Here is a 14,249-nt window from a genome sequence, read left to right on the forward strand (position 1 = left end):
GAGAATATTCTCTACTTCTTATCATTCTCTTAATTAGGTCAATGTCACCACACGACGATCCGTTGCTTTCTTTAACTAACCTCGTAACGTCATTGTACCTGTCGACCTAAAGGTTGACTAATTGATTCGTAAACGAGCGAAATAATTTGTCTTAAGTACATGACTCTTACAGAGTTATATTTGCGTGGAAAAGGTTTGCTTACGTATCTAAAAATTTAGATATAGATCTGAAAATAATTTTGTTTGACCATCAAAATAATTATGTGTATGACATTCGAATTGATTATTAGAATGTTAAAACTTTTTGCAGTATTATCATCAACGTTTACACGTCCTGTATAATTATTTTGATGGTCCAACAAAATTATTTTCAGATCTGTATCTAGATGTTTTTAGATACTTATTAGCAAAACTTTCCGTGTGACAAACCTATAAATTGGAAAAAAATACTAAATTTTAATAAATATTTATTGAATAGTTCTATATAAATATTTACTAGATATAAACATATATTTGTTTGAAAAAAACATTAATTTGGTTTAACTGTCATTTTTTATTGAGTAGATATTAATTTATTATAAGTAAATATTTGTTATTTAAAGATATGATAGCTTTAGTTTTGATAAATTATTAAAATTTAGTTAATTTTTTTCAGTGTATATGTTAATTTTTATGTTAACGAGTAGATATAAACAATATTAAATGGAAATTAATCGAGAAATATTCAACAATAAATAAGTGAAGAAGCCATTCGTTCATAACAGGTTTTAGTGTCTGACATATTTTGGAGTGAATTTTGCAATTTCAAATAAATTATAGCGATTATCGATTTTAAAACACCATCTTAAATTGAAAGTGAAGAGTACGTAATATTATACATTAAATTGACAAGCACTTTAATATTACTCATGCTAATAATAAGCGTCTTTAAAACAGTAAGAATATCGACAAAAAATATCGATGTGCAGTTTGCTTGAACTAGAAATTAAAATTCCAAAAATATTAGGCACTAAAATCTCTAATCAAACATAGCCCTCTTCGCTTTGTGTTGAAAATTTATAAATATTTTGTAAGACATAAGTATTGTATTGTAAGACATAAGATTAGATTAGTTTTAAACTAATTAGAATATGAATATTCTTTTGTCATTGTAAGAAAGATACGTACTCCTAAGTGAAAAATATAAATATATTTATATAATTATTTTGTCTTTCTATATTTTTATACTTTTAATCTAAGTGTCACATATCTTTCAAGCTCATTTGCGTTATTATTGTCGTCGATAATGCCAACTCACTAACCGTCTACCAGAAACAGCGGCTTTTTAAAAAACCGTCGCTCTCATCCTCGTCTATCCGCAATTTACTCATCGCAATGGAACTTTATTAAAGTTCCAGCGCGTCTATAGTTCTCCAGAAGAATTCTCAAGGCGAAAAACAAGTACGATGTAACAATGCCTTCGACGTTAATGGCGGATGGCACAATGGTGTTGCAATAGGAGGATTATGCAACGATCAACGTTACACACACGACCGTGCTACGGTATTCAAACTCCGAAAGCAAAACGTTATTCAACATAAATGACAAAAAGGACAAAAAGATTACAAGCATAACAGGAGAGATAATTTCTCACGCGAAGAAAAATGGATAGCCTTACAAGTTTAATGGAAATATTCTGACTATTTTTGCCTTACAAGTCTAATGGAAATATTCTGACTATTACGAAAAAAATACACTCTTGGAGATTCGAAATAACACCTAATTGAGTGTTAATTCCCAAATAAACCTCCAACTTGAGGATTAACACTTAATTTGAGTGTCATTTCGGACCGTCAAGAGTGTATTTTTTTCGTAAGAGTTTTGCCGAAAGTTATGACGAACTTTACTTGCTTAAAAGTAGAAAAATACTGGAGGTGTAAGATAAAAAATACATTACAATTATAGTACATCCATTCAAATGAATATCCCTTCCGGTAAAGTGAATCATTCTCAAGACTGTAAGCATAATATTCAAGACTTTATACACTTGCATTTTTTATCGCGCTGCAATAAAATAAAGAATTATCAGCGCTAAAGCAACAATAAATTGAAATGTGTAATAATTTATAGATGATTAAAAAATAACAAATTAACAAATTGCAGGACAAAATTTCCTTTATGAAATATAAAAAAAATATTTTACGATATAACTATACAATAATTGATAATTTATCAAAAAAATAATTATATAAACTTATATAAACTTGCCAGCTCCATAAAATTTATTAAAATTTTACACTGAAAAAATTTACTAAATCTGAAATATTTGTTTGAAAAGTACTAAGAAAACATTCACTTATTCAATAAACAAAAGATAGTTAAATCAAATTAATTTGTTTTTATATCAGATAAATCTATGTTTAGTAAATATTGACGTAGAATTATTCAAACAAATATTTACTAAATTTAGTACTTTTTTTCAATGTAGCACATATTTGGCGCAAAATGCATGAGTAATAAATACAGGTAAGAAATACATTAAAAATGACTATTTATTTTTCTTTTCCGAAGATATGTAAGTTTTTTTACGACTTTAATTACATCGATGGGCATTATAGATCATCTCGTCGAAACGCCTCGATAAACGTGTCGCACCGGGTGTTACTTGCGTGCGTTTTGCGCTCATCGCAGAAATTAAGTTGTATTATCTTCAATCGTCGTACGCCTGCAAATGAAATCCGAGGAGAGCGCGCGTGGCGAAGGGAGGTCTATTATCTTATTTATTCGTGTGCTTACGTATGATTACGATACGCAAATATTCAGCGGTGATTTTCCGTATGATGTGCGCGCGATTTTCTTTTGCCGCCAGAAGAAAAAAATGACGAGATGATTTGTCGAAGTAAAGTATCATCGGAGAACGTATATACTTAACGTACTTTCATTACGATAAATTGCATTACGATAATCGTATCTTGTTACTATCAGGAAAATATTATTAGACATAAGCAAAATTTATGTAATTTCATGTAGAGGTAATATTTACAACGCAAAATGTAATAGTAATACACAGATATACAGCGTGTTATTTTAAATCAATTATGAAATGATAAGATCCTCGATTGATCATATCTGTAGTCTGATATGCATATACGATGAAATTTATATGATTGATAAGTTTTTCAGTTCAGTTATTTTCAAAGAACTTGATCGAGATATCGAGCAGTTTAACGAGAAAAGAATAATCGAATAGCCGAAGTCGATTATTCAAACTCGAATCGAATTCGAGAGAAATCCGAATCGAAGGAGCGCTCGACAAGTTTGAATATTTGCGCATTCTCATCTATTCATTTTGCATTTTTAATAATAAAAAAAATATAATAAATAATATAAGGCTCCACAAGTATAAAACAATTTAGAATAAATGAAGGTCTAAGAACCGGTTATGTAACGAAAAATTATTTAATTTAACACATGAAAATGAAAATAATTACATACGTTTAAAAAAAATATATTTATTATGATAAAAAGAGAAGAAAGAAAGAGAAAATAATGCCTTAGCACAATTCTCTTTCAGACATTAGTAAAAACAAAATTATGAGACGAAACAAATATATAAATAGTTTTATATACATTTACGAACAATTGCAAAATGAAACTATCATAAGACTATATCCACACAAACTTGCATAAACGTATGCATAAAGAAAATTATCCAATTGTATTTCTTTTATAAAAACGCACGTAAAATTGGATAATTTTCTTTATGCATACGTTTATGTGGCTATGCAAGTTTATATGGATATATCTTAAAATCCATTCCAGTAATTGACCAATCACAATTGAATATGAGAAGAATATTTGACTGTTTGTGATTAGTCAATTTTTACAATTACAATCATTTATAATAACGTTTACGTAATGGGCCTTATAGGTGCGTGTCATTTTATGCACAACATGCATGATACGTCATTTTATTCTTGTTCAACGATGGAACAAGAATAAAATTATGATTATATATGCATTATGCATTATGCATTATAAAACAAAACGCATCTAATAAGATCCCTAGTAATATGCATGTCTAAAAAATAAGACATTATAAAGACATTATAAAGATATTATAAAGAAGATTTTTCGAAAATGTAATTCCAAAAGAGATCTAAAAAGCATCATAAAAAGGTCTTCGACAATGAAATGTTCTAGACAATGATCTAGACAATGAAATGTTCAAAAAAAAGGCACAAACGCCTTAAATTAACCGATGCATACACAATTAATCGTTTGCACTTTTTATTCAAGCGAGAGAAATACACGCTCGGTCTCGCGTTCAAATTTCCGAGTGTGCTCCAGATTCATTTTCTTCTTATTGTTCACCGAATGAATATGATAACGTGATACCTAGGGAGCACTCGGATGGGAATTTGAAATATTTTGAAGGCGTTCCAGCCGTTCCAGGGTGAGTAAAGAAAAAAGTGTCGAAGAGTGCAACTACGCCGAACATTCGAGAAGCTGTTGCGGCCCGCGTTACAATTCGATGTATCGCGAATCGCGCGACCCCCGCGACTGCTCGTTTCCTACTCGTACGTTCGATTTCGTTCGACACGAGGGATGTTGCACGGCGCCGCTTCGGGCTCGTAGGAATCGTAATACTCGAAGGGAAGTAGAAACGGAACGTTCGCGGAGTATCCAGAGACAAGGAGGTGAAGTCTCATTAATCGATCTGACTCTCACCGCACCGGTCACAATTGTTGGTCCTCAGCATCATGGCGATGAACGTGCCGTACGAGGCGATCGGCAAGGGCTTCGTCCAACAATATTACGCGATGTTCGACGACCCGGCGCAAAGGCCGAACCTCATAAACATGTACAATGTAAGGCGCGAGCGATCCCATCCGTTCCCTGGGGCCGCCGCGAGTCCCATCGTTCCACTTCCTTGCGATTACCCTACCCGGTATTACGACTGACTGACATAACCTTTTGCAGGCGGAAACATCCTTTATGACATTCGAGGGCTTGCAAATACAAGGCGCTATCAAAATTATGGAGAAATTAACTGTGAGTAAAGTTTCCTTCCACCGTTCTGAAATTAGTTTATAATTATACTACTTATTTTGATGTCTATCCATATCCAATCCATCTTGCGAGAAATATTTTCCTTCTGGCTCATCAGAAGGTCCTTTTGCAACTAATCTATTCTTCTTATTAATAGATCATTGCTAATGAAGGGAGCATCAAGAATTCAAGAGATTTATTTGTTCAGTTTAAATGTTTTCTTCATAAAGAAAGATAATCTTCATAGCTTTTTTATAGGCTTGATATTAGTATACTTTTATAACTTTCATACTTTGTGAGTTTAATATTAGGTGTAGTAAAAAGAAATCCATATTTTTCCATTCAATTTCATGCAAAAATAACGGATTTCTTTTTACTACACTTAATATTTGGCTAATTCCATTTATAAATATAAAGGTTATTCTGATTTAAAAATGCCATCAAGTTTGAGAATTTTGAAATCGAAGGAGATGAACAGAATTGAATCAAATAGAAATGAAATTTAAATAGAAATATAAGATATCTATAATAATTGTATGCAAACACTTTGTATTTAATCTTTCTATTTTTAAATTTAAAAATTTTTCTGCTATTAATCGTTATAAATCTAATTAAGGAATGTGTGTATTAATAATAGTATGATTATATTAACTTTCTTTTCTTTTTCAGAGTTTATCCTTTCAAAAAATAAATCGGATAATAACAGCGATTGATTCGCAACCAATGTTCGATGGTGGAGTTCTTATTAATGTATTAGGAAGGTTGCAGGTAAGAAAAATATAACTAATAATAACAAATATTTCATAAAAAGCGTCCAGTATGACAAAATATAATTATATTACAATATAAATAATATCAATTCTTTTCGCTCATATAACTTACAACAAATTAATAAATAGTAAAACCCAGGTCAATACATTAAACGAGCTATAGTTAGGTATTAAATAATATTTCTTAATCACAAATTATAATTTTCCACCAGTAAGTTTGAACGATACATTTCGACTATATTTAATTCATCATCAGCCGCAGAAATACATAAATAAATATCTAATTATATTAACATACTATAGGAACATCTCACATTCCAGTTACAATAGATAATATATAGTTGCGATATACCGTTTTTTATAACACAAAGATGAGATGATTCTTAGAAATCTGTTGTATTATCTATTGTAACTCGAATGTGAGATGTTAACATAATTAGATATTTGGATATTTATGTATCTCTGCGGCTGGTAAGGATTAAGTATAATCGAAACGTACCGTTGAAACTTATCGTCGGAAAATTTAATTTGTGATTAATAAATATTATTTAATACCTAACTATAGCTCGTTTAATGTATAGATCTGAGTTTTACTATTTAATTAATTATGTAGTGGAAACAACTTTAAGTTATATTATGTGATAAGAAATATTATAAATTTATACATTTTAAAGTATACATGAGATTTATGTTTTATACTTATTATAAGCCAATCGGTTCAGTAATTTAATTTTTAATTTTTAATAGTTTCGCAAACTTGGTTTTTATACACGTATTTGTATAAAAAGAGGAATTACTGGATGTGATGTATTTATTAGAAATAAAATAAGTTTTAACATATGTGGGAAATACAACTATAGGTAGAAATTACAGACGGGAAACAAGTTCTATAATAAGAGGTTTTTATCAATTACCGAAAAATATTTAGTGATTACTGATGATCGTATAGACTGACGAGGATCAACCTCATGCGTACATCCAGACATTTGTCCTGAAGCCAGTCGGTACCAGCTTTTATGTGCAGCACGATATCTTCAGACTTGCGTTGCACGACACAGTTTAGGCATCAGGTATCGCAAAGTCTCCTTGTCTGATGTTTCATATATTCACTGCATATCGCTTTCATTCCATCTTGGATCTAGCATAGAATTTCTAGAGCAATAGAACTCCTCAATATAACATATCTGAATCCCCTTATAGGCTATACTAAAAGTCTATGTTACATTTAAAATCAACTGATAACATGACATTTAAATTTTGTTAATATTTTTTTATTGTTTCATTTGCAATTTAGCATTTTTTGCAATATCTTTTACTTATTTTTATTTTCAATTGTTACGTATTTCCTTTTACCAATTTTATTAATCTATTTTACTTAAAAAGTATGTAATCTAAAATAATTATGTTATAAAATATATAAACATGCATGAAATGTATGTCTAATTTGGAGATCTCAGATGTGCAAATCACAAGCGACAAGTTATCAAGTCCCTGTGAAAGTGACACAAGTGTACGAATCTGGGATCACTAATTGAATTTGATGTATTATGAATAGGTAGCTTAATACAAAATTAAATTGCTGAACAAATTGGAATAATAATTAGGCTTTTTTAATTAGGCTACTTTGTAAATTAACATTTTAAAAATCATATTATTTTTGTATTTTTAACATTGAAAATTGAATTATAATGTTTTGAAGTAATTAACATTAATATTGACATTGCTTTATCATGTATTTAATAAATATCTCTTAATATATATTGTTATATTATAATCTATAGATTGCTTTTAATTACAGGCAGACGAGGATCCACCACACGCCTTCTCGCAATGTTTTGTGCTGAAACCAATGGGTAATTCATACTATTGTCAGCATGATATCTTTCGCCTTAGTATTCATGATAGTGCATGAACGAGGAAGATCAAATAAATGCGATGAGCGTGTAAACAGACAAGTTGTCGAGTGATGGACATCCTGGAGATCGCGATTAATAAGTGAGCTACCTAATCTCATCGATAATCTCGTCACAATCACATCCTACCTATCCCTATTCTTTCTATAGATATTACAAGTTTTATATGAAGAATATCTCCGCTTATATCTTGGCCACGAAAAAAAAAGAGAACGAATCGAAACATCCGATATTACACAGTTTAAATCATTTCGTCGGTTTTTTTCCATATACATATATATATATACACACACACACACACACACACACACACACACACACACACACATGTATACATACACATATTTATATATATGTATGTTGTCGGAAAAAACAAATTTACATTTTTTAGCTATACATACTAGCACAACATATACACATAGATGTCTCATTAATCGAAGGAGGTTTGATTTTTGATGGCATATTATGTCTTTGCATTACTACGCTTTGAAATGTATTGTAACATATTTTACATTTTAAAATGCTGTGTATTTTTGTAATACGAAAATGTTGGCCATTAAATACAAGAATACGGAATTAATCAGACAAGTTGATTATCTATTCCACAGACGAAAACGTAAAACCTTGACTGATTTTCGTCAAATATGATAAAGCGTACAGCTCTATTACAATGTGAACGAATTATCATTATAATAGTGGTATGTAACAGAGTGTTAGATGGTGCTGAATAAATCTCGATGCGAATTTTATATGCATAATACACTTTTAATGTGATATTTCATTATATAATTAAAATAATATAATTAAGTACAAAAGTACTCGTCCTTCATTCTTTCATAGGATTACTTTATGTCGGCTGATAGTTCTAATTTTACAAATACAGCAATATTTAACTTTCTACAGATTGCCACGTTTTGCTTGCTCCAATTCAATCGCTTCGAACAACGCTTGGAAATTGCCGGCGCCGAAACCCTAAATAAGAAGTAGCAAATTAAATTTGTGATTATTTAAATATTAATTAATTTTTTGAATTTTTATACCAGTAAATTTTTTGTAAATTTATAGATGTGATGCTACAAACTTTTCTTTTAATACTTACGTTATGGTTGTGCCTCTGTATGACTTCTATAAACAATGTTGGTCGATCTTGCATATTTTTCGTGAATATTTGTAGAAGATATCCATTCTCGTCATAGTCTATTAGTACCTTTAATTTCTGCAAAGCGATAACACAATCGAATTAATATTAAACGCGTTGAAACTTGTACCGGAATTAATTTTAATTCATTATTAATAAAAATACCTGTAGCATATCCAAGTCCTCCACGATTTTCGTGCCACTGGCTTTTAGGCGGTTTCTGAGCATGTCGTAATAACTATCGGGTACGTGAAGAAATTCCATACCTCTGGCACGCAGATTCGTTATCTGTAAAATGATGCGTGAGAATGGATGTGTGGAAAAACTTATTGCGAGCGTGCGACATTTTTTTATACAATATCTTAATTTATATATATATTGAATTAAAAATATTAAACTCTATGTTAATTAATAAAGATCACAGAATAAAAATGTTAAGAGAATTGTGACCAAAAAGTTGGTTTTTAAAGTTGCTTTTGTATTGCATAGTTGTATTTTGCAGGATATGTACGTTGTGCATAAATGCAATTTTATATTCTGTGCAGAACGCTTAATTATTTACCGCTGTTATAATGTCATTAGTATTAAGGGCAATATGCTGTACGCCGGCACCGCCATAATACTCGACATATTCCTGAATCTGGGAACGTTTCTTCCCTGGCGCGGGTTCGTTGATCGGCATCTTCACCGTTTCCTCCCAATTCGTCATCACAATGGACCGTAGCGCGGAATATTCCGTATGCAACTGTGAATCGTCTACTGACCAGAATCTATGAAACTGTAAACAGTCTTCGTACCTGAGAGAAACAGAAAAAGAGAAATCTTCATTTAATTTAGTATTTTATTTTTCAGCTTAAGAATACAAGCAGGAATTTGGAAATTTCTAATTTAGAAGTCTCGTAAAATTCGATGAATCAACGTGAACTTTATTTTAAATACGTATTTTATATATTCTACTATTACATTAACGTGTTATTTTACTAGTGAAGATTATAATGCTGCTTAATTGATCTAAAATAAGAGACAAAACCTCCATATGGCTTGATCTTAACAAATGTTATCTAAGTCATGATTTGAATTTTGAACAACATTCAAGAGATTTTAATCATCGATCGGACACCTTAGATAATATTAATACCAGCGCGGCAGTACTGTAACTTTCAAGCCTTATAACTCAAAAAGTAACTTAACGAAAAAACATGTTGTTATAGTATTTTGAAGAGTTATCGAAATAAGCTACAAGAATATGCGATGAAAAATGAGGAATCCATTTAAAAAATTTAAAGTGACCTTGACCTGATTTTAGCGGCACCACCCAAAGTCAAATCAATACTCTCTTACATTCGCCTTCAAATCTTACAACTTTTGTCTGAAATATTTTTCTCTAAATTCTTCTCTCTAAGCTTTTCTGTATACATGTCTCATTAGTAAAACATGTTTACACTGAGAAATAGTAATTTACATACCATTTCGCAATGGGTTCCATTTGTTTGTCGGGCTGATTACCCACTACATGGTCTACGAAATTCAAATGTATTTGCGGCCTGCAATAAAAGAAGAGCACATCAATAATTTAAAGTTAACTATCAAGTATTTCTTATGTCTTTTTTGTATTCAACATCAGATTAATTCTGGATATATCTTGCAATTTTAATAAGAAAAGATTCTTTATATTTTTCTAATATATAAGACATTCTTTTCGTCAAAGATAAATAGTGTTGTAAGATATTAAAATATGTATATTGTATATGTTCTAGTTTTCTTTTTAAAGTGGAGTGGTTTTAACTAAGGCTATTATGTGAGAAATCGCGCTTTTGCATACATACAATTGATCGAGAAGAGCATCCTTTGATATCCTCATGAAACCTGGCAAGAAGAAGCCTTTGTATCTCGTTCTATCAACAAATGTATGGAGCGTATCACCATACTGATAAAAATAACATTGAATTAATTGAAACATCTAAAAGGCAATGATATCGCAGATTGTATAAGGAAGTATCATCTTTTTAATATTTACAGTTTTCACAGTAGCCATCCTCACGATGCCATATTCGTCACTTTCCTCCCATATGTCGCGCACTATTTCGGCACCCTTTCGCTTAGCAACCTTTACATACATCATCTCAAATATTAATGAAGATAACTTGAAAGTTACTTTGCTATCGGTTTCCAATAAAATAAAAGCGGTGCTTTTAATTATTTCTATTTCAGAAAGAATATTTCATCTTATATCATGGAAATTCTATATTCACAGAGAGAATATTTATATTTTTAGACGAAGAAAAATATCTCCTTTATTTCTTTACCTTCATAATGGTATCGATATCTTCAACATTGAACGCTACATCTCGCACGCCGTCTCCATGCCGGGAAAGATGATCTGACATTTCTTCGTTATCAGGTTCGTACGGAGATTCGAACACGAACACTATCTACAAATATAATAAGAAATTCTGTATCTCAAAAGATAATATATTCAAGATTTCGAAAAGAACACTATTTTCGACTATCAAATAAACAATTAATTAAAATAAAGACATTTTTTTAATTATGGATTCATACGTGAGAATGTTCAAAATTACTCACTTTGTTCTGCTTGACAACGTGTGCCGCTGCTCGTCTGTAGCCGGTTTCCAAACCACGATATCCAAATGATTCGAATCCCATTCTACATCGGTAGAAACTGGCGGCCTAAAAGCGCAATTTTATTTTCATATATAATTTATATATCTTTTTTTATGTGATTATATAATACATACTCCATATATTTAAATTATATTAGTTGAAGAAGGACCGATGATCCCAAAACGCCTGTTTTAATTTATGATCTTTGTTGATATACTAATTATAATTTAACTTGTTTAAAAATGTTTTTGCTTGATTACTGATTTTTGTTTATACTCAATTATTATTTTTATATTTTTTTAAGGCATTTCTTGATATATGGGAAAGAATTGTAAGAACGGATTTAGGACAAAAACTAACAAAGTTTATTTGTACATAGCTCGATAAAACTGATAAAATCAACGAGGGAATAGATAAAGAATAGAATCATATTGCATACCATATCTTTATGATTCCTGTTTGTTTTTAGACTTATTTCTATGATATTTCCTACATATTAAGAAATGTTCTGCATGTAAGATTTTACCTGCTTAGCATTTCCAACCCAGAATTTTATATAATCAAAACTGATGAATTTTCCTCCAACAGGCTGAAATACAGATTATAGAAATACAGATATTGCGTCAAATTTCTCTAGTATAATAGTAATTCTCTTTAAATAATTACTATATGTAAATTTTAAATAGTAGTTGATTCCAATCGAAAAAATAATTTGTCTTTCCAACTTTTGGCAAGACTGTTTACCTGAGATTTTTTATCACTGTAGCTCGTCTGGAAACAAATGTAAAAAATTTTAAAAATAAAGAATTATGGACTCTCAAGTTTTAACAAACAAAAACAATAAAATGATTGAGCTGATAAGAGTCAAAACGCAGTTATCTGTGCGTAACTATAAATTTATGTTTTAAATTAAAATATATAAACGAATGTTTCACTGTCATTTATAGAAGTCGAATAAAATTATTCGGCCTACCAACTTTTTTATGACGAAATTTCATTATATGCCGTGAAGAACGAAATATTGTATATATTTAATATTGGATATATCAACGCTGAAGATGGCTCAAAGCGGAGCCGAAAGTTCATTTATATATTTTAATTTGGTGTATAAATTTATAGTTACACACAGATAACTGTGTTTTGACTCGCATTAGTCCAATCATATTGTTTTTTTTTACAATGAATTTATTAAACAATGAATTATTTAAACAAATCAATGAAAATATAAATATTTATTAAACGATTTGTATTTTACGATGCATATCATATAAAAAAACCTCAATAAATTTTATGTTTGCGAATTATGTTGATCAGTTGTATATTAAATAAGCAATTATGCAATTAATAATCTAGTTGAATTATAAAAATAATTCTATTACCAGGTAATAGTTCTTCAACTTACCATGATGACTTTCAAAATCGAAGGAAATGGTAAAAAGTATCTTCTAGAACGATACCGAACGTTCGATTATCACGATCTGTATCGAGTTCCGCTTTAAATATCGAGCCCACTGAATCCACAAGCTTGCTATTGGTCTATGGCGGGGGATTGTTTGTGCCACGTTCTTCGTGATCAACAGTCTGATAAATCACCAGCAACAGCAGGTTTTTTAAAATTAAACGTGTCGTTAAAGCTGAGATAGACTCAACGACGTATTCGAGATGGGCTTGCCTTTCTAATTAACACAAGGTAACACATTTTTCTGATTGGTCCTAGATAAAAGTATATATGAATAAAGTTTCTAAAAGTTTTCAGAAATGCGTCATAAAAATGTCTGTTTAAGGAAATTTCCATTTTACGAAATTGTAGGTAAACATTTTTAGATAATTCGATTGTTTCGAAAGTATTTACGTCAGCCTTCTATTATTTACGGTTTTTTAAGTTGCAGAAGAAGAAGAATAGAAATTTGAGAAATTCGTATAAACGTTGTTTCATGATATTAAAGTCAAATAAATAGGATCAGTTAAAAAAATATTTCCTGCATTTATATAAAAACCATATAAAGTGCATGCTATAATAAAAATCTCTTCTTCAATAAGGTTTCTCTCTTAAGGTAGAATCACACAGTGCTCTTGAATGATAGCAGGTATGCACACAGTTATGTCTGTTCTGATATATGCTAGAATTTGTTTATGCATTGAGTGCTATACATGCATGTTGCATATACATGATTTTTATATATTTATTGGATTATTTCACAGCTTATTCCTTGTACCAACCAAAAGAAATAATTACTATTTTCATAGTTATTCGTCAAATATCAGACTGCATGTGTGATTCAAGAAATCGAGCATCATGTGATTCCATCTTTATTCGCTTGATGAAATCATACAACTGCGAATTTCATTTATTACCTTTGGCATATTAAAATAGTTCTTCGGATAAATATCTCACTTTCCATAGTAAACATATTTACGCTGCCCTGCGTTAGAATGCAGTTTTTCTGTGCACACACCCTCTAATGCATTTATGCATTTATACCACGTGATGTTAAATTGGATTTTTTGCTGTTTATGTTAAACGATGATGCAGTAGTTACAAATAGCTTGCCTACGAGATTATTAATATTAAATTTTATCAGGAGTATTATAAGATTTAATCGATTGTCACTTTAAAAATAAATATTATATAATTATATATTAAATATTATATAATATTAAATATTATATAAATATTATATAAAATCTGAATTATCAAATAAAACATAAAACAAGTTGCATATTCAAAGATTTTACAAAACATACATATATTTTAGTTGTTAAATCACAATC

At 30.1% G+C, this 14,249-nt stretch overlaps 2 protein-coding genes and 1 long non-coding RNA gene across 6 annotated transcripts in view; 2 read left to right on the forward strand and 1 right to left on the reverse strand.

Moving 5' to 3' along the window:
• The first annotated feature begins 4,572 nt into the window (after window positions 1-4,572).
• On the forward strand, window positions 4,573-8,036 carry LOC108693068 (probable nuclear transport factor 2). 3 transcript variants are annotated; one of them, XM_018201742.1, is made up of 5 exons: window positions 4,573-4,850; window positions 4,963-5,034; window positions 5,701-5,799; window positions 6,751-6,858; window positions 7,600-8,036. In XM_018201742.1, exons 1-5 carry the CDS (start codon window positions 4,743-4,745, stop codon window positions 7,711-7,713), a joined length of 501 nt encoding a protein of 166 aa, XP_018057231.1. In that variant the 5' UTR covers window positions 4,573-4,742; the 3' UTR covers window positions 7,714-8,036. The 3 variants fall into 3 exon arrangements, with proteins under 3 accessions (XP_018057231.1, XP_018057229.1, XP_018057230.1); XM_018201740.1 differs by having other exon boundaries at window positions 6,751-6,871; window positions 7,600-7,651; XM_018201741.1 differs by lacking the exon at window positions 6,751-6,858.
• A 422-nt stretch (window positions 8,037-8,458) lies between these two features.
• On the reverse strand, window positions 8,459-12,951 carry LOC108693067 (4-hydroxyphenylpyruvate dioxygenase). 2 transcript variants are annotated; one of them, XM_018201738.1, is made up of 12 exons: window positions 12,880-12,951; window positions 12,222-12,248; window positions 12,004-12,066; window positions 11,439-11,543; window positions 11,159-11,284; window positions 10,870-10,959; window positions 10,679-10,779; window positions 10,319-10,396; window positions 9,415-9,649; window positions 9,018-9,140; window positions 8,814-8,930; window positions 8,459-8,686 (listed from the first exon to the last, which is right to left on the reverse strand). In XM_018201738.1, the coding sequence occupies exons 1-12, from the start codon at window positions 12,880-12,882 to the stop codon at window positions 8,612-8,614; spliced, it is 1,143 nt and encodes a 380-aa protein (XP_018057227.1). In that variant the 5' UTR covers window positions 12,883-12,951; the 3' UTR covers window positions 8,459-8,611. The 2 variants fall into 2 exon arrangements, with proteins under 2 accessions (XP_018057227.1, XP_018057228.1); XM_018201739.1 differs by lacking the exon at window positions 12,222-12,248 and having other exon boundaries at window positions 12,880-12,932.
• Window positions 12,952-13,060: 109 nt separating this feature from the next.
• LOC108693093 overlaps window positions 13,061-14,249 on the forward strand; it is a 3,994-nt gene continuing 2,805 nt past the window's right edge. The window contains exon 1 of the long non-coding RNA XR_001932011.1: window positions 13,061-13,167. This is a non-coding gene — a long non-coding RNA (uncharacterized LOC108693093). The remainder of the gene's footprint in view (window positions 13,168-14,249) is intronic.

The sequence above is a fragment of the Atta colombica genome, unplaced genomic scaffold (genome assembly GCF_001594045.1).
Source record: "Atta colombica isolate Treedump-2 unplaced genomic scaffold, Acol1.0 scaffold88, whole genome shotgun sequence".
Classification (NCBI taxonomy): Eukaryota; Metazoa; Arthropoda; class Insecta; order Hymenoptera; family Formicidae; genus Atta; species Atta colombica.